The sequence below is a fragment of the Perna viridis genome, chromosome 9 (genome assembly GCF_037379345.1).
Source record: "Perna viridis isolate PV_CMFRI_1.1 ecotype Kerala chromosome 9, ASM3737934v1, whole genome shotgun sequence".
NCBI classification, from domain to species: Eukaryota; Metazoa; Mollusca; class Bivalvia; order Mytilida; family Mytilidae; genus Perna; species Perna viridis.
The window spans coordinates 12,867,982-12,888,913 of NC_142453.1; the positions used below are offsets into that span (position 1 = coordinate 12,867,982).

The following is a 20,932-nucleotide window of genomic DNA, read 5'->3' on the forward strand; positions in this document are numbered from 1 at the left end:
TGACACAACAGAGAAAATAAAATAATGAGTAGTAAACCAGTTTAATTAACCATGGAATAAGACTATAGTACAGTCATAGGTTTAGATATTGTGAAGTACAGTATCTAACCATTACACCAGGGTCAAGTGTATGTGTTAAGTCATGTGTTAAGATGTTGTGAAGTACAATATCTAACCCTAGACTGAGATCAAGTGTACAGTACAATCATGTGTTTAGATATTGTGAAGTACAGTATATAATCCTAGACTGGGATCAAGAGTACAATACAATCATGTGTTTAGATATTGTGAAGTGAAGTATGTAATCCTAGACTGGGATCAAGAGTACAGTACAATCGTGTGTTTAGATATTGTGAAGTGCAGTATGTAATCCTAGACTGGGATCAAGAGTACAGAACAATCATGTGTTTAGATATTGTGAAGTACAGTAACTTACCCTAGACTGGGATCAAGAGTACAGTACAATCATGTGTTTAGATATTGTGAAGTGCAGTATGTAATCCTAGACTGGGGTCAAGAGTACAGTACAATCATGTGTTTAGATATTGTGAAGTACAGTAACTTACCCTAGACTGGGGTAAAGAGTACAGTACAATCATGTGTTTAGATATTGTGAAGTGCAGTATGTAATCCTAGACTGGGATCAAGAGTACAGTACAATCATGTGTTTAGATATTGTGAAGTATAGTAACTTACCCTAGACTGGGGTCAAGAGTACAAGGAGGTGGGTTCCAGTATTGTGAATTACAAATCATCCAGTCAGTCCAGATTTTCACCCCAGGGATCAGTTCCTCTATCTCAGCATTCAGTAACTTAGTAGGATAGTCTGGAGTTTGAAGGTGGTCCTTCAGCTGCTCAGAACATCTCTCCACCAGGATACCAAACATGTATAACCCTAATTCTACAGCTTGTTCTTGTAGTTCAGACCTGAAGCCAGACTGAAGTGAGGTATCTGAAATAGGGGGCCAAAAATAAGGTGCTGAAATAATATGATGCACAAATTTAGTTACACAATCTCCATATTTTTCAATATACAGTGTTCGCACAAGACTATCAAAGTTAAAAAAGTACATCCCACTCTTTTAAATAGTTTTAATCATCAACTGCAGTAGACAGTAATAAGAAGTTGCATGCATTGTTGTGCTAGAGATATCCTCATTTGTACATATGTAAAGCCATACACCAAATTTGAAATCAGTCCATCCATTGGAAGCCAAGATATTTGTGATCATTTCATACAGTGAAAAATTGCTAAGTCCAACAAAACAGGAAGTTAATATCATACCGGAATCAAAATCGCTTACAATGTATGGCCCAACTTTATTTATATAAAGCCACACATCAATTTTGAGATTAATCCATCCGTTGAGAAGGGAGGTAATTGTAACAAATTTTGGATGGATGGATGGAAGGATGGGATGGACAAGGTGATTCCAATATACCACCCACCTGTTGAATATGCAAAGAAAAACAAATACAAACAAGCTTACCTTTAAGTGCAGTATTATCGATAGCAAACATGTTTATAGCCATTAACTGTAACAATCGTGTAGGACCTATAGCATTATACTTTAGTAAGGCCCGAAACTCCTTCAACATCTGAGCACAACATTCTGGAAAACTCTCTCTCCTGAAATATTTGTCAACAAAGAGGGATGATGAATAAAACTACTATTATACAACATTAATCTCAACTACATAATATCCATCTCAAAGTTTCTACAAAGCACCTACCATTTTGTATTTACAGTTAACAACAATTCAAAAATATCTGAGTCAATTTCAAAACAATTTAGTTCAATTTGGAATATTGGCCCAAGCAGGGTATCAATCCCATGCTTGAGCAATATAATATATGCTCGGACAATAACCTTTTTATTATATACTAATAGTTATTTTAGTGTTCCAAAAGTCTTATTTTTAGCTGAGGTGTGATTTTAACACACTGTTCTTATATTCACATGGTTCAATAAAGTGATATTATCACTAGTGCAATATGACTGTAGTTTTCCTTTGGCAGTATTTATTTTTAATTAATCTGTATAAAAACTGTTTAATCATTCTATTTCATTCTTTTAACTAAAACATGATGAGAATTGAATTTCACTCAGTCTGATATAATCACTACACAGCTGGGACATTGATAAAACATTAAAATTTAAGTTAAATATTCAACAAGGATCCTGAATAAGTTATTTAAGTTAGACAAACACCAGACACTTATTCACCACATTTAAAATTCCTTTTCTGTACAGTTTATAGTTGTTTATTTTTCTATGGTTTTATGAAATTTTGTCAACTACTTAATTGACTTTGGATTGTTATTTATCTATTGGTTTGACTATCTCTCCTCTGGGTAAAGATAAGCAATATCCTGTTCAGCAATTTTAATTTACCAGACAACAAGTGTGCAATTTGAAGATCAACATTCATAACTTTTCCTTTTTCCCCGGAATATAAAAAAAAGTGAGAAAAAGAGTAAACTATTGGTGCATATTGCACATTTAATTTCTATTGAATTTAATATAATTAAAATTTTAACCATATCATAAAAGGACATACTGCACAATTGTTTTTTTACAAAAGAAACAATATTATCATCCTTATTTTCATGCAAACTCCTAACAGTTTATTGCCTATAAACATTTTATTTACCAATGATTCATATATAAGGCTCTAATTGCAATAGTAAAACAAATGGAATTTACTGCATGTCTACTGCATGTCGTCAGTTCATTGTTTTCCTGGTAAAGATAATGTTGCTAGGAAGAAGAATTACACACCAAAATAAAAACGAAGCATCATAGAATGAGTTTATCAATCTTTATGTAACACGCCATAAGCATATTAATTACCACTTTATTAGGTCTATAAACTAAAGCAGTAAACTACTACATACCCTATCTTTGTAAACAGTTTACCATGGATGTTTAGAAAGCTGAGAACAAATCTTTTATTCAGCTGAAAGAAAACCATTCAATCAGTTAAGAATAATTACATGAAAACAATTATGGTAATACATGTATAAATTTAATATAATTTAAATGGTTAATGTAAATGGTTAATGTAAATGCACAGATATGAGTTTTACTGATTTCTTTTTATGGGAAAAGCATCCAATCTTTGACATTATTGAACTTAATAGCAGCATTTAGCTGTTCTAAACAAATTTATCTATTGGTCATAAATAATTGGATCTCATTGGTAATTCAAATTTAGGCACTTATAAAGGCAATGATTGGTTGAAGAGTGGAGATTTTTACTCTCTGAAGTAGTAACTTATACATATCTTTGACATGTAGGGAAGACAAATGTCATTTTCATTTATTGTGATGTGTTCATTTTTTCTTTAGAAAATCTTAAATGTTTAGGATACATGTACTATTGTTAACTTGATATAAATATACATGAAATAGCATTGTGTCTTAAATACAATTTAATAACTGAAATATAAAATTTCTAAATCACAGATGGTTAGTATAAATAAAAAAAAACAGACCACCCAAAAATATACAGTATTTCTCCGATAAAAACAAAATAAAATCAATATATTTTGATAACATACTTACAAGAAGTTTCCTCTACAAATAACTTACTGGTCAGTTATGTCACACTATTTTGAAATAATTATATTCAGAGAATATCTAAGGACTTAGATATGAAATCTAAATTTTTTGGTTAAAAAATTAAAAAATTAAATAATTTTAGATAATATCAAATGATTTGATTGGATTAGAAATTACTTCCTTGTAAATTTATTTGCACAGATTATAACCCACTTAAACTAAAAACATTTTGTTTAAATTTTACTTAATCTTAGAAACCATTTTTAACTGAAACTTAACTAAATATTCTGAAAGTGTGTTATGTAAAATCAATACTGTGACCATTTTCATCTGAAATGTAATTGCTATATTTCAACGGTTGCATTGTTTACAGTACTTTAATAACCAATTATTTCTGTATTTACAGTATGACCTTAGAGTACTTATATAATATATAGAATAATAATAGAGTAAAAGAGAGGCTCCCAGGAACCTACATCACCTAGTTGAATTTTGCCTTTCAGAGGCAATAAATTTAACAAGAAGTTCTACAACAATTTTGACTCATGAAGACTTTGATAGGACTTATCATAAGTATCATATCTGAAATTGAAAGCTTCTTTCTATCTATCATAGTTTTCAAGATATTGGCTGAAAACTGTAAAAAAAAAAATTTCATTTTTCCTCTTTCAAAGGTAATAACTCTTACAAGGAGTCATCTGACAACTTTTATCCCTGAAGACTTTTGTAGTCCTAATAATAAGGATCATTTTAGCAATTGAAAGAATTTGGCTAAACCTAACGGTTTTGGAGATGTATGCAAAAACTACTGTCTGTTCTATTTTTAGTCATGTCAGCTATATTTTTGACTGATCAAAAATCCCCACATCAGTTCTATGCAAATACCCCTAAGAACATTCGTACCAAGTTAGGTTTCAATTGGTCAAGTAGTGTCAGAGGAGAAGATTTTTGAAAGAAATAAAATTGAAAATAGCATAAAACTCCAACATGGCTTCACAGATTAAAATGAAAATTTAACCACGGATAGATGTCATCATGCTGAACACTTTCACCAACGTCAGAATTTGCAAAACTTAACAGTATTGGGAATATGTATGCGTAAAACTACAGTCTGACGACAACGACAGACGCCAAGTGATGGCAATAGCTAAAAAGGGTAAAACTATGTCAACTGTTTCTTTTATTTCAGGGGAATATTTTCACTCGACACCTTCAATGAGAAACAATACATCCAATATTTTTCCTTCACCTGTGTATCCTTAATTAAAACATAAACTAAAGAATGTTTATTTCAGTATAGACAACTTGACCATGAATTAGAACTTAAAATTAAACAACCATTTAATTTTTTTAAATACTAGTAGACCAATGACCTCTCTAAAATACTTGTAGACCACTGACCTCTCTACAATACTAGTACACTAATGACCTCTCTAAAATACTAGTAGACCAATGACCTCTCTAAAATACTAGTAGACCAATGACCTCTCTAAAATACTAGTAGACCACTGACCTCTCTAAAATACTAGTAGACCAATGACCTCTCTAAAAACCTACTTCTACAGCATCAAGTTTTTCTAAGTCATCATCATCTTCTCTGCTACCATGATCTTCAGAACTTGTTCCATCAGAGCCAATCCAAATCTCTATCCTCTCTCCATGCTTGTGTTGCTGCTGTTTTGTACTTTTCTGTTTCTCTTTTTCTTCAGATCTCTTCTTTTCTGCAGCTTCAGCCTGGCATAAAATTTCGATATTTTTTAAAGAACTTGGGATGCACATGTATACAGAATATATAATTTACTTTGTAATTATTAATCTTAGAGTACCATTTGTTTTTGGTTGGTCACACCATCAAGAATAAACCATAGAAAAGTTGAATTCTCAATAGAAAAGTGATATACTCTTTTAATAGAAATTTACTATTTTAAAATTTTATAAACCAGCAAAATTAATGAATGCTATGCAAGGTGCAGCTTAATAAGACTGCAGAAGGAAAAACATTCCCACAAGTTTGGACTTTGGAGATGTAAGCTTAACACACCTCTAAATTTGAATTGTTATTAAATAAATAACAGAGCATAGGTTTTTAATACTGAATGAAAATGGTCAAAGAACTTAAAAAATTGCAATTGAAAATTAATAATTAAAGTAAATTATGTACACTACACTCAGAGTGGAATGAATCTATAACACTGAAGTCCATCCTGAGTGAAACTCTGTTTTACACCGACATTGTGAGTAGTAAACACCCAGATTCCACCTAGCCAACACAGACTGTTTGTATTTTGCAAAACTCATAAAATTCAGTGAGGTATAACAGGGAAGATACGATGTGTATTCTGTCTCTCAGGTGTATATCCTTTGTTAATTTGGAGCACTCCAGTAAGTATAAAAATTCAGTCATATCATTAAAAATTCGGTACATTATATATTTTTTTTTTATTTTGAACATGTTTATCATTCGTTGATGTGTTATTTTTTTATTTACAGCTATGTCCAATGAGTGCAAGATATCATGTAGAAATATTATTTCTCATTATTTATCAAGTAATAAAGTAATATTCTGATTTTTAAATTTTGCACTTTTAAATTAATAATTACTGTAATAATTGTAAATACTTTGAATGTATTGATTGATTTTGATTCAAGTGACAGAGTGTTAAAAACAGTCTGGTACATGGTGACAGAGTAGTAAAAACAGCCTGGTACACGTTGACAGTGTTAAAAACAGTCTGGTACACGTTGACAGAGTAGTAAAAACAGTCTGGTACACGGTGACAGAGTAGTAAAAACAGTCTGGTACACGGTGATGCTTGTTTGTTTCTGATTGTTTTAATAATTAAACAGCTTTTCTAGATATAAAAGAAACTACTTAAAGGTCCACAGCCTTCTAGATAATGTGTACATAAGAATTTCAAAGAAACCCTTAATCAGAACTGCAATCAATGTTGGTAATAAGTTAAAATATGTTCAAATGACGACCTTGTTCAGTCATTTTCGACTGCTAAAAATACTTCCAATTTACTCTGCAACATATATTATTCAAAGTATGTTTCAAATACAACCAACATGTATCTTTATTTTAATTATTAGTTTTGTTAAACGATTCTGAACTTTAGTTGATGACGACCGATGTTTACTCCAGTATAAAAATAATCCCTTGATGAACCTCACACATAGTTGTCTGTTTCAAGAAATTTAAATATACACATTATATACAATGTCTCCGATGTGTATCTGGTCATCAAATGGACTGCAATCAATTGTAACTCAATACAGGATTGCTATGATAAATATCTATTTAATGATTTTCATATTACCTTTGTCAATCATTACCTACATATTAATCATCCCAACCACTGTTTTATTGTGACAATGGCCATAATTCAACAATGGACTAATGAATTTTGGAGGTCAGGGACCCATGAACTCAAGCTTTTGAGAACATATTGTCCATATTATCAGCAGAGATCTATGAGATTAACTTCATCATACTGGGTGAATTTAACACCAAGGTCAGTGATTCTCCGTATACAATTAACAACTCGAATATAAAATGTCACAGCTACGTGGGTGTAACACTTATATTTCACCAAGAAAAAATCCAACTGACACAGTATTTCACTGACAGATATGTATTTAAAACTATGACTTGAGTGTTAGAGAAACAAATGTCCCTGGGTGTGCTGTAATATCTCAATACAGAATTATATTAAGCATATCAAAGAAATTTGGGATTTCAGATTTTGTTGAAATAAAAATATGGTTTAGTTCCGAACTCTTTAGACCTCCCAAATGCATGGTATGATTACCCAAATAACAAATAATCTCCAGATGTCAAGACTTTAAATCGAACCCAGTTTAAATTAGTCAATAAATAACCTACCGAAGTCATGAACAGTTTGGGCTAAAACCAACGAAAGCCATCCCAACCTTTGTTATTCTACACAAAACTTTATAGTAAAATTGCATAGAGATCCATACACTTACACTCAAATTATTGTAGTTCCTAAACCAATAGGGTTATAACTCCCAAAATTATTCCCAACCTTCTGTTTGTGATATGATCATTTTTTGTCCCTTTTTGGACCTTACGTCATTAAGGTTGTTACTGTGTGGAACCTACTTCAACAATTTCAGAGATGAATACACTTATGCTCAAGTTATTGTCCAAACACCTGAGGACAACAGTGACATTGCTATACTGTTACCTGACTGCAATTTTTTTAAGTTCTGATAAAAGCATATTTGAAATCAGAAATGTGTAACTGCATCATTTCTTACTTTTTTCCTGGCTTCGTCAAACAGAGACATAAGACTTTCCCTGGCAGTCAGAAAAGGGTTACTAGCTGCCAAACTTCTCATGTAATAATAAACAGCATCTAATTTTCTTCTCTACAATGAAAAGGAATGTTCCAATCAAAAACTGTTTTGTTACAAAGACAATGAAAAATGACAATTTTAAAATCTAGACCTTCATACACTAGTAAAACACATTCAACAATTTAAATTCACAAATTCATTTACTTCATCTTGCTATCTAATCTGAAAGGATGCAATAGTTTGTACAGTCTATTTGTTTACATCATACCACACAGTCTTCCTGTTTACACTTTTTATATTGATTGATAACTTTCAATTACTTAAATAAATGTACATGTATTACACTTCTGTAGTTCAACTGTAATGAAGTATCACTTGTATTGAAGTTCGATTTCTTTTTGTACTGGTGAAGTTTTCTTGCTATTATCAGTCTACATGAATTGTTTAACTTAAGTTTGACATCTGTATAGATCCATTTTGAGTGGGAACATCAGTGACACCTTGGGGACATACATGTACACCCTTCTGAAGAAATGAGTATTGATATGCATTTTACTTCTTTTGAAATCTTTTAATGAATTTTTTGGCCCTGTGTTTACCGTTATCTCTGTAAGTAATTACTATTTTCATAAAGGTTATACAGTGGTGTATTTGATGTGTTTCACCATATCTGTTCCGTTTTCTGTAATATGCTATAAATGACAAAATTATTTTTGTCAAATATTTACTTTCCATTTATACATGTAAATCATCAATTTAATTCATTGTCACAGCTAGCCTAAATTATAGAGACAGTGAAATATGTATTGGCCATCATGGGTCAATATCATTCTAATAGGTCAATATTAAGCAAATCGACCTCATCTAATGTCAATACATATAGATATTCAAACTTTTGAAAAACAACAAAACAAATTCAGAGTTCCATGGCGAAATTGTTTAATACACTGAAGTGTTGTTTTTGGTATTGTTTTGGTTCTACTGGAGATTCCTTCCTATCGATCTGTTTTACAATCAATAACAAATACAAGACTTGGTTTAACGCACACATGTCTTGTTTTTTTTTTATGTTTCAGAGGAATTACAAAAAAAAATTAATTCACAATTGTCCCCAATATTTTAAAATCTGTGATTAAGCTCCAAGTCTTTATTTTATGGTTGGATATTGCAAGTGATTTTGTTATTTTTTTTTCCTTAAACTGACCCTTACTTTTGTGTTTTGTGAAATATGTGTCTTTTACTTAAAATTGGAAAACTTTGAGATGTGTATTGATAATACCTTGACTTGCTTATTGGATAACTTTTGGCTTTAGGAACTAATTCTTTACTAAGCAGGAAAATTTTACATCTTTCAGGAATTTTGTTTTACAAACTAGGAAACATCCTTATTTCAGCAAAAATTAAAGGCAAAACAATATCACTGATTGCTGTTTACAAACTTACAAAAAGAAATATAAAACATCAACCACAAAGCAGATACATAATTTACATACTATCAGTATATAACAGAAGAGAAAGAAATCACAGAACAAAACAAAACAGTAGTGATTTTGAAGTAGACAATATTACCTATCAAACAAAACAGATAATTCTTTTTCACTTACGGTATATAACGCCAATATAGCTAACTGGTTATATGGTCTACCATTCTTTGGTGCCAATGTCTGGGCTTTAGTGTACCAACTAAAATACAGCAAACTTATTAAGAAGGTGTCCATGCAAATATCAGGCAATAACTCATCTATATCATATCAAAAATACATCCTTTCTCAAAGTCGAATGTTAGTTTTTGATTAACTGCAACGTTTAAAGAAAATACATGTAAATTACATTGAAAGCATTTAAATTTATTGAAAAAGGGAGATACATGTAGCTATATCATTTTGTGCAAAGTTTGGTTGCTTCCTTAGGGAACTTTAAAATAATTTTCTGAGCCTTCCATTGTTGATTAAAAAAAATGTACTATTGGACATACATATGATATAAACATTACATTGGAACAAAAAATTCTGTGAAATAAAATTTACCATGTGCCATATATATAGTATATTACAGGAATTGTCTTGTTTCTAAATGGACAGTCTCTTAGAAACAACAAAATTAAAAATATCATTCATACTATACTCGGCGTCACATAAATAACATACTGTTAAAATTTGAATAAAAATATTTTCTGCGACTTTATTGACACCTACCGTCGTTTAAATTGTCTTAAATGACTTGCTCATTCGTTTAGCCAAACGGCTTCTCCCTAAAGATTGAATCGTTAAATTCCGGTCAGATTTTAATTCTCGGTGCCAATATTTACATTGTAAAAAGTCGGCCATATTTACAGTGATCGGGTTGCTAGGAGATGTTGGTTTACGTTTAAATGGTTTGTCCAAAAACCGAAGAACCCAAAATGCATTTCGGCGTTATTTCGGATATCTTGGATTTATTTTATGCGAACAACGTACAATACCGAGAAGTTGATCAAGCAGACGATTGTCACCGGAGTTCGACGGGAACTTACGAACTTCGTTTGTAAACAAGTCGTCCCGTAAAAACCAACATGGCGGATATTAGTATGGGATTTTCCCGTAAGGATTTGTTACGCATGATTTAAGCTAATAAGCGACTTGTTTAGGGAGAAGCTGTTTGGCTAAACGAATGAGCAAGTCATGTAAGACAATTTAAACTTTACAACTTTGTCATCATGCAATAAAAGGCTTCGATGAGCAAAACTACATGTAGGTACATATGTCCTACCTGAAACAGTTCAGGTAAGTGTAGACTCTATATTTATCTTGACTAGAAAATAACATTAAAGTAGAAGTTGGTAACAATACATACTTTCTTGCTCTGCCATAGTTAATTTTTCCCGAGTCATTCATCTGTTCCCTGTATCTAGCTATATCTCCCAGACAGATCATATTTCTCTGAGTACTTAGTATTGCAAGCTTCACAAAGCGATGGATATTTTCTGGAGGTAGACTACTGGTGTCAAGAAAGTCATCTAATTTGTAGCAATATTTTTGTTGAAGTTTCTGGATCAATTTCTCATAAAAGGCTGTACCCTACAAAGAATGTTTAGAAATGTAAATAACTGCAATGTAAAGCATTGGTTTGTGTCTTACCACTTCTGCTTTATCATAGAATATTGTTCCATACAATGTGCAGCAAGAGACCTCAAGTTGAAACTGCAATCTAAATATCAAATAGTGTGTAAAAAGAATAAAAGTTTCAGTCAAACCAATCAAACCAGTGGAAAGCACAAAAATAGAAATCATAAAAAATATTTTTAAATATTAAAATACCTCATCTAATATTTGAGTCAGCCTGGGTTTGGCATCTTCTTCTTCATTCATGTGTTTCCTGAAGACTTCTATTACTTGATAGAACACAGCCTTCCACAGAAGTTGATCAACATTATGCCTTGTGGACAGATCAATATCCCATAGGATGAGGTATTCATATTTCTTCAGCAATTCTTGTCTAAGACAAATAATGCAATAACAAACATAACTAAATAGTACAAAAAATTTAATTATAATAATACAATACCTGTAATGAAAAAAAATACAGTGAGTAATATAATTTACTTCAAAGAATGAAATTAGTCTTCCCTTGATTAAATGACAATCACCTGATAAACTTCCTTAAGGAGATAACTGCGCAATTAACAGATTTAAACTTTCCATCAAACTTAAATTGAAATACCTAAGAAGTGATAGAAAGTTTAAATCTCCTTGTTCATAGTTCAGTTTACTACCAACAACATTTCATCAGGTAAAGGATATTAAATCAAGGGGAGACCAACTCTATTCCCTGAAGTAATAACACAAATTATTGATCAACAATTCTAGGCAATAGCCAAAAGGAATCGCCAAAAAGGAAAGTCTGTATAACTAATCGCAATGTCAAGGTAAAGGAAGTTTGAAATCACCACAAATGTTCTGACTAGATACAGGCATTTCTAATGGAACTGGTGGGTTAAACCAGGTTTAGTAGCATGCAAAAGAGTAACAATATAAAAATGAAATGTGGGGAAAATGTGCTTTCTTCATAAAGTGCTAGTTTTTTTTATTCAAAAACAAAAGTCATATAAGTCCTTTAAAATACATGTAATACCTTTTTGAGTCTAATAAAGACATACTTTCTCCATTAAGTCGTCTGGCTACCAGCTTTCCAAGTTCATTATCTAAAGCAAGACATTCATTCAACATCTTACCAAACATGTCTTCTCTTTGTTTTCTGAAGATACAACAATAAACATACTTCATTGTATATATCAAGCATACATGTATCCTGGGAATCTTAAGTTCATACAAGCTAAACATTGTCTTCTTTCAAAATGTGATACAAATGTATATGACTGTTAGAATTTAATCAAATAAATATAACCTCTATATCATGTTGAAATATGTTTCTTCCCATATGCACAATTATAACTTCTTAGTCTCCTGAACTGTTATCTTACATTTACATCAATTACATGTAGGAAAATATATTTGAAAATCTAATTTTGTGATTTTGTGACCCAATGTCTAAAATTTTAATCCATGGAGTATATAGGAATCACCTTGTCATTCCAATCTCATCTTTGTCCCTTGTAAGCACTATTTGATTTTTTTCATCGTTTTTAAATTTCAATAGTGTCTAAATTTAAATTTATTCATCGATACCTCTTTATTTTTTTAAGGGACTCAGACCTTTTTGAACTAATTTTTAGATGCATTTAATTGTGTAATATTTTTTCCACAGTGGTCACATTTAAAAGAGGGATGGTTATAATCATGCCAAAGTACTTTAACATTTTTTGCGCCTGTCCCAAAGAAGGAATTTCTGGCCTCTATATGTATTGCTTTGTTTTCACTTACAGTTTACTTTTATGCTGTTGGAGTATATATCGGTAGGGCCAACTATTTTGCTGTACCTATGTATAATGTTGTTTTGGGACCAGCTGCAGCCTGCCTTGGGATGTGAGGGTTATATTATTGTTCATTGAAGACACATTGGTGGCCTTGAGGTTGTTGTCTTTTTGACATATTCACCATATCCATTCTCATTATATGTATCAAATCTTATTTCCTTTTGTGATATTCAACATTAAAGTACACATGTACAACATGGAGACTTGCAGACTTTTACTCAAGTCAAAAGAAAAGAAGTTCTAGTCAACTTTTGACCCCTTAAATCCATTCAAATAGGGTCATAACCCTCATAACTAATCCTAGTTGCACTATTGAGGTATGGAACCTTGTTGTACAATGTACATGAACAATTTCATGGAAGTACATTCACTTTTACACAAGTAACTGAGCCGAAGTCATATCTAAAAAAAAAATTTTGTGGACGTATAATAAAAGAAAATAGAGTTACAAATATTTCTCCTTAAATTAAAATGTACCACCACTTAAGATTTTTCACAGCTTATTTTTTTCCATCCATGTATTTTTTTACCAGAAACAAAATATAAATGTATATGGTAATACTTAGATAATAACAGATTATTATCTATATTACATACCCTCTAACCATCTCAAGATAGCCAGGTGGTGGTGGATACCCTCCATAAAAAAACCCATGAGGGGGTATCATCTGAGGTTGAGGTGGTGGAGGTCCCTGGTACATCCCCTGGTCTGGAAACTGTGGGGGGCCGTAAAACTGTCCATACCCCTGGAAAGGTGGAGTATGTGGATGAGCAGGCGGTGACGGTGAATCAATTCCTTGATCAAAGAATTTTAAGTTAGAAGAACCTTGGACTACAATAGGTTTGTTAGGATTCTTTGGATCAAATAACTGCTTCTGTCCAGTTAATGGTCGTGTGTTTCCCACAGCTTCTTTAGGTTTTGGTGAATGTGCCTTTTCTTTTTGAATTTTTTCCTCTATGTGATCCTCAGAGGTATGGACATTTGGAGGCAGCTTTATTAAACCTCCTCCATGTGTCTTATCATTCTTCACATTTTTTTCATCTCTTTCCTTCTCACTATTATTTCTGCTACGATTCCCATACTTATCACTAGATCCATGAACTTCCTTATCATAAGGTCTATCTCTTTTCCATTCATCTGAATCTTTACCTCGCTTGGGATCTCTGCCTTGATCTCCATGTTTATAACCATGGTGATGAATTTCTTGACGTCTGTCCTGCTTCCAGTCTTTTCTATGTTCATCAGATTCTCTTCTTATTCTTTGACCTCTGCCCCCATCAGACTGCCTGGAACCATGGTAATGACCTACTGAATCTTGACCTTTGCGATAATCATCTCTTCCCCAATCCTCTCTACTTCTATTTCTCCCACCCCTACCTCTGCCAATATTTCTTCCTGAGTCTCTTTCAGAAGACCCTTTATTTTTGTCATCTTTTTTGGTTATGCCTTCAGGTTCCTCACTGTTACCACGACTACCAACTGTCTGTCCATCTCTGGTGTCATTCCCAGCATGTTGACGTCTTCCCCTTCCTCTTCCACGTCCAATGCTTTTACCATGAGGCAAGTTATCATTGTGGGGCATTTCAACCTGTCGTTTGTCACCACCAACTGTAACTTTGATGTTCAAACTATCTGGATCATTAAGCCTTTCTCTGCTAGTTCCTCCTTTCATACTTGAATTACTATTCTGCCTCCTGGGTCTCCTGTAAGACCCATACATATCATCATCACCAAGATTACTTCTAACACTATGTACACTTGAAACACTAGAATCCCTACTCCTTCTTCCCCCTGACTCCCTTGACTGCCTTCTCCTATGATGACCTTTAGATCCATCACTCATCCTTCTTTCCCTCCTTCCACAACCACGGTAATAATCATCCATGTCCTGTCGATTGTCTTTGTTCCATCTTCTGTCCCATGATCCAGCATTGTAATTTGTATTCTGTCCATCAAGAGCTCTTCCTTGATATCTGTCTCCTGAATTTCTTTTGTTTCTTCTTGGAAAAGTACCTGCACTTTGATAATTTTTCTGTTCATTATTTTCTTTTCTATTTGAAATCTTATCCAACATATCATGAGAACCAGCCGGTTTAATATTATCCCAGCTTGGGGGCATGTCCTGTGGATCATCTGGAGATACCACTTGGGAAGCCCAATCTCCCCAGTCAGAACTTTTGGGCTCTTTTTCCCAATCTATTCCCTCCTCCTGCTTTTCTAAATATTCTTTTAGTTTCTGTGTTTCATTATGAACCTGTTTAGCCATTTCCATTTCTACCTCTTTGTCCCAAACCAGTATTCTTTCAGTAGTTTCATCATCAATACTGAGGTCACTGCTGGTACTGACATCACTACTAAAGCTGCCAGTTCTCTGACGTCTCATGTTAGAAGAATACCTTTTAGATCCTGCTTTACCTCCACCACCCTTTGGAGGTTTCTGGGTCAAATTTTCTGCTGTCAACTTTGAGCCTTGATTATTGCGTCTCTCAAAGACCATGGTCTGTATAACATTATCATTATCAGATGCCTCTTCATCTGTTATATTATGTATATCTGGTTTGGAGCCTCTTAGATTTCCAAGTCTTCTGTTTGTTCGCTGAGGTTTTGGACTTAACGAGAACCGCTCATTCAAACTACTTGTCATTTGATTGTTTTTATTACTACGAACATCTCTATAATCACCTTTACTCTCATGTGATCCCTGATGTTTTATCTTGTTTTTTACATTCGTATCAGATTTTGACCTTGAGGCTTGTTGGTTATGATCATGTCCAGCCACTTCTCCTGATTTTGATCTTGATACTTGTTTTGAGTCACCATCTTTAGAAACAGTTACTTTAATGTTCATAATGTCATCTGGTTTTATATCAACTCTTTTTACAGACATGAGTGATTCCTCGTCAATGTAAAGAGAGTTTTTTTCTACTTCACCAGACGACTCTGTTTCTTCATTCTCTTTTTGTTGCATTTCCAGTATCTTGCCCTTCGGAACATATCTTTGCATTTCTGGTCTTTTCCTTCTTGATTTTGAAGCATCATGTTTTTCATTAACGTGTAATTCCTTCAGACTGAATGAAGCATCATCAACCTATAATGAAGCTACATTTATAACAATGCTTCATAATCATATATTTCCACAATAAAGAACTTGAAACAGCAGATATCTTTATGCTGTATTTCTAAGGCAATAATTCTTTAATGAAGACTGTTGTGTTATTGCTAGTAGTATGTTATCAACAAAATCAAAACAGTTTCTGAAGAAGTTATCTAAGGATGCTTGTAACCAAATTTTTGAAGTGAAAAAAAAAAAAAAATTAACTTTACTTTTCAGTTTTCAAGTCATGTAATTTTTTTTAGAAACTTAGACATGTGCAAAGTACTTAATCCTGTGGAAAAAAATTAATAAGGGAGATTTCATATATCAAAATGAAACTGAACCAAACTCCATTTGTTACAAGTCCATATTAACAATAAGCTGTATGTTGTACATTTGTATTTTCAATCAAAGCATCATCTAAAATTAATCTTACAATCACTGTCATGTACAATGTATATGAAGAGCACTATTTTTCTAGAATGTGAGAGCACTCTAAAAAGTCATCTTTTTGACGAACTTATGACCGATTATTAATGAAATGAAAAACCAATGACCAGTGACCCAGACATCTGATTCTGTGATTGTGGTTTTGTTATGTAAAATAATGGATGATAGGTTCATGTGAATTTCAGAACTTGAAAATACAAATATAATGCTTTTGTAAATTTACTTTTGAGTTTTAAATATAAAATTGTGGCTTTGTATCTCATTACAAAAAGCAATACATGTGAAAAACAGAAATGCAAAATAAAAATATTTCATAAAAAATATGTACTGATCAGCAGTCAATTTCCGTAAGACACTTTTACAAATCAGTTTGACGGATCGATGACTGATCAGACAATTGATAAATTATAGGTGTTGGATTGCTATTTTAGTTGCATGGATTAATTCAGGTACTGTACCATTCCATTTCTTGTTGTAGTAACATAATGATGACATGTCTTGTCAAATGCATTATAAAATAACATGTACCTCTCTTTCAACACTATTTTCCTTGCTGTTTTCTGTGCTATTTTCCTCTATTTCTTCCTCCCAGTTCTCCCCTTGCTGCCCTCTAACATCATCAGCTGTCTCATCTGTTGATGAATGTCTTTGTTTCTGTAAATTAGGAGGCCTATATATCCCTATCTCTGGTCTTTTGAACTTTCTTTGTTTATCTGTATTATAAAACAAGATAATTTTTTGCCGTGAAGCAGAGTTTGATTTTGTAAGAAGGTACATATGTTTGATGTGACAATGAAAATGACCACCTCGTTTGACAAGTCCTTTTATTTCTGAGGCATACAAGGTCATCAAACCTGCTAACAATTCAAGATAGTTTCACAAGTACATGTCCATAAGAAAACATCATTTATGTTGTGGTTTGCTTAGGCAGCAAAATCGTTTACATGGACATGAAAGTAACAGTCCTGCTGGAAACTTGTTCAGGTGAATAAAAGCAACAGTTCATTAAACAACTTTTTTTAGTAACTGCCCATTCCTCTGGTACAAATGTTACAACTTGCATTATTTAGTTGTTCTATTATGATCAATAAAGGTCAACTTGTCCGTGTAGTCCAGGTGGACAGTGGTCTGTCTCCACAATATGTACTTTTCCCCCCTGACAATGACCATAAGGTGAAAATTTTGGGCCTCGTGTTTTATTACATGTACATTGTAAGTTTCACGTGTATTTCATTTGAGATTAGTTCCCATTTACCTTTTACATGTAATTGTGCCAACTGTTTGCTTCATTATTATAATATTCTTATTTATGCTGAACTAAGCCACTTCACAACTTAACAGAAAAGCAGAGGACGCTTACCCTACCAGTGCACCTGGTCCATGCTCCCAGTTTTTAGTGGAGTCCTAGTTGCTCATTTGCTTTTGAGACTTTGTATGTATGATTTTAGTTACTTTATGTTCTTCGTTGTGTATGTCTGTTTTCCATGTCAGGTCTTTGTCCCTGGATTACATTCTTTTGATTACCGCTATAACCTTGGTTTTCTTGATTACTCTTGTAAAAAGTAAACATCTCTGTATGTGTAACATCAGACTGTACAGGAAAATTGTTTTACATGTTCATTATCTGTGTACTTTAACCCCTTCCCCAGTATAAAATAATTGTTGAAAGGGATAAGCTAGACTTTGAGCCCTGTCAATCTTGTTGTTTTAACTCTTTGGCAGCAACATTAAGTGCTCAAATCTACACTCAAACATCTTATTTATTTCATTACATGGAAAACAAATACTGAATAACACAGAGTGCATTTCCAAATGATTACATTGTATTTGTATAGATCTGGGATATGAAGCATCAATGGACACATACATGTACATGTATGTGTTCCTTTTTTGTTATGAACAACCACATACACAGGCATTGTACAAAATTATGACTCACCTGATCATTGCTTAATAATTTTCATAATGTTTTGGCAAAACTATAATGATGTTTTAAATTTCATTGCAAACTCAGCCCACATGTAACTGTTAGTTAAGTTAAAATAGACAATAGTTCAATCAATCTTAATGAAAAAAGGTCAGGGTACTCACTCCTCCCAAAAAATCGCAAGTCCAAGGACTCCCTTGTCACAAAAATGACAAGTCCTGTAAGGAATTCAGAGGATCACAAGAAAAGTGAATGGTCTTATGTTGTAAGTTTGTACTGCTAATGGTAGTGGACAGATTTTTTTAGCATCTTTGCAACATGTACAGATAACATGTGTTTGTTCACCTTCTTCCACTTTCCCCAACCACAGAAACGTTTTCAGACATTATACACAGAATATTCTAATTTTCTTTTGTGTGCAGGCTGTACAAGAACTAAATTCTTCCTCTGCGTTGTCCAAACGAGGACCAGGCGGCGATCTTGTTAAATCATCTTCAGCCGGTCATTTTCGACCACCGAAAAAAGCTTCGAGTATACTCGAAACATTTCTGATTTTAAGTATGTTTAAAATTAAAGTTATATATACCCTCATTTTAATGATTAGTCGTGTTAAACAATTTTGATCTTTAATGGATGCCAACCAATATTTACTTCAGTATACATAAAAACAAACCCTTTGACAAACCTAGCACATATATAGTTATCTCCAATATGTGTCTGGTCATAAAATGGATTTCAATTCATTTTAACGCAATACTGGACAGTTAGGAAGTATTAATCAACGCTAAATAATTATTTTACGATTCCTTTTTCTCAAGTTCTATTTGCCAATCGTTAATACCACACGCTAATTGTCTGAGCCGCTTTTTGGGGGGGGGGCCATCGACTTGCATTAAAGTTGGACAAATTAAAAATCAAACCGACTTCATGTTGAGTAATCATATTGCTACTGTTGATTTAGGCAATTGGATTGAGAATTTTCACAAGTCCCCTGGACTCCCCTGTTGCAATTTTCAAGGGTCCCCAATGAATTTTGAGAGTCAGGGACCTGGAAGCTTGGGTCCCCAGAGAACCCTAGGGTGTTACAACATCAGCAGGCAAACTTGTTTAAAACCACTACAAATTTCAAAACTGGAGCATCACTTGTGCTTGATAATAAAATAAACCTTGAAGGTATATTGTATTTGTAGTAACATTAGGAAAGTTTACATAGTTTTATGATATACATTGGAACATGACAAAAAGAAAACATTAACATACAAAGACAATTACACTTTTATTTAAGAACAATACAAAACAAAGTATTTATTATGGAGCACTATACTCGGGGTCACATAAATAAGATACTGTTAAAATTTGAATAAACATATTGTCTACGACTTTATTGACACCTACCGTCGTTTAAATTGTCTTAAATGGCTTGCTCATACATTTAGCCAAACGGCTTCTCCCTAAACATTGAATCGTTAAATTCCGGTGAGATTTTAATTCTCAGTCCCAATATTTACATTATCAAAAGTTGGCCATGTTTACAGTGATCGGCTTGCTAAGAGATGTTGTTTACGTTTAAATGGTTTGTCCAAAAACCGAAGAACCCAGAATGCATTTCGGCGCTAATTTGGATATCTCAGATTTATTCTACGCAAACATCATACAACACCGAGAAGTTGATCAAGCAGACGATTGTCACCGGAGTTCGACGGGAACTTACGAACTTCCTTTGTAAACAAATCTTCCCGTAGAAACCAACATGGCGGATATTAGTATAGGATTTTCCTGTAAGGATTTGTTACGCACGATTTCAGCCAATGAACGACTCTTTGCCTTTGGAACTATCACGTCATGCATATGTGCGAACTTTCTTCAGATTAAATAAAAGAGAGACAACTCTAGCCGTAAGTCCCGACAGTTTAAAAAATAGAGTTTCAAATCGAAAATGTGCTATGTGACTTCGAGTATAGTCATAACAAGCACTGGTCAGGCCCAGGGTAGTAAAAAAAATCATTACAATCTACTGATTATTTCAGATGAAATATACAAGATATAATCAGTAAAGAGTGGAAGACTTTCACATGCTTTTTTTGTCATGAAAGAGACAATTTTGGCTCAAATTTTAATGAATAGACATAAATGTTATTGTTTGTACTTTCATTTTCATGCTATCTTTACAAAGCCATCTCGTAAATTCAACATAATAAGCCTTATTTCTCCATACACGGTAGTTCAATGTATACAGTTTATACCATTGCTCTTCGAGCTTTCCTTCTGGTGGTGAACGGACTTAAGTTTTGTCCTATAATCCACAATGTGTTCCAATTCTTCGTATGTGATTTTAACGGTTTTCAATTTGGCAGCCATTTTCAACTGCCGCCATATCGAATCTCCACACTAAAGAGTTAGTGTGGGATCATCCAAACGAAAGGACGAGTACGAATGGGAACGGAAAATTGGTATGGAAAATAACAACGCGATATTGTTGGGGAAAAACATCAGATTTCAACCTGATATGAGCTTCCAAAAACATTTTTCAACAACAGAAATTGATCAAAATTTTTTAAAAATTATAATTTTATAGGGTCTAAAATGTGTAACCCGTACCCGTACCCGTACCAACTTTTCCCCGTACCCAAATAATGGTTAGCCAAAATATTCTTTCTTA

General features: G+C 33.1%; 1 protein-coding gene across 2 annotated transcripts in view; it reads right to left on the reverse strand.

Annotated features, from left to right (window-relative positions):
- The window catches only part of LOC148606834 (telomerase-binding protein EST1A-like), a 39,801-nt gene extending 19,149 nt beyond the window's left edge, over positions 1-20,652 (reverse strand). For both annotated transcript variants that reach the window (XM_088543619.1, XM_088543620.1), the window contains exons 1-12: positions 20,517-20,652; positions 16,875-17,059; positions 13,399-15,890; positions 12,000-12,122; positions 11,186-11,363; positions 10,722-10,945; positions 9,494-9,572; positions 7,851-7,961; positions 5,124-5,300; positions 2,900-2,961; positions 1,491-1,630; positions 697-952 (exon numbers count right to left, since the gene is read on the reverse strand). In XM_088543619.1, coding sequence (XP_088399745.1) covers positions 697-952; positions 1,491-1,630; positions 2,900-2,961; positions 5,124-5,300; positions 7,851-7,961; positions 9,494-9,572; positions 10,722-10,945; positions 11,186-11,363; positions 12,000-12,122; positions 13,399-15,890; positions 16,875-17,059; positions 20,517-20,631 — 4,142 coding nt within the window. In that variant the 5' untranslated portion in view covers positions 20,632-20,652. The remainder of the gene's footprint in view (positions 1-696; positions 953-1,490; positions 1,631-2,899; positions 2,962-5,123; positions 5,301-7,850; positions 7,962-9,493; positions 9,573-10,721; positions 10,946-11,185; positions 11,364-11,999; positions 12,123-13,398; positions 15,891-16,874; positions 17,060-20,516) is intronic.
- Positions 20,653-20,932: the final 280 nt, after the last annotated feature.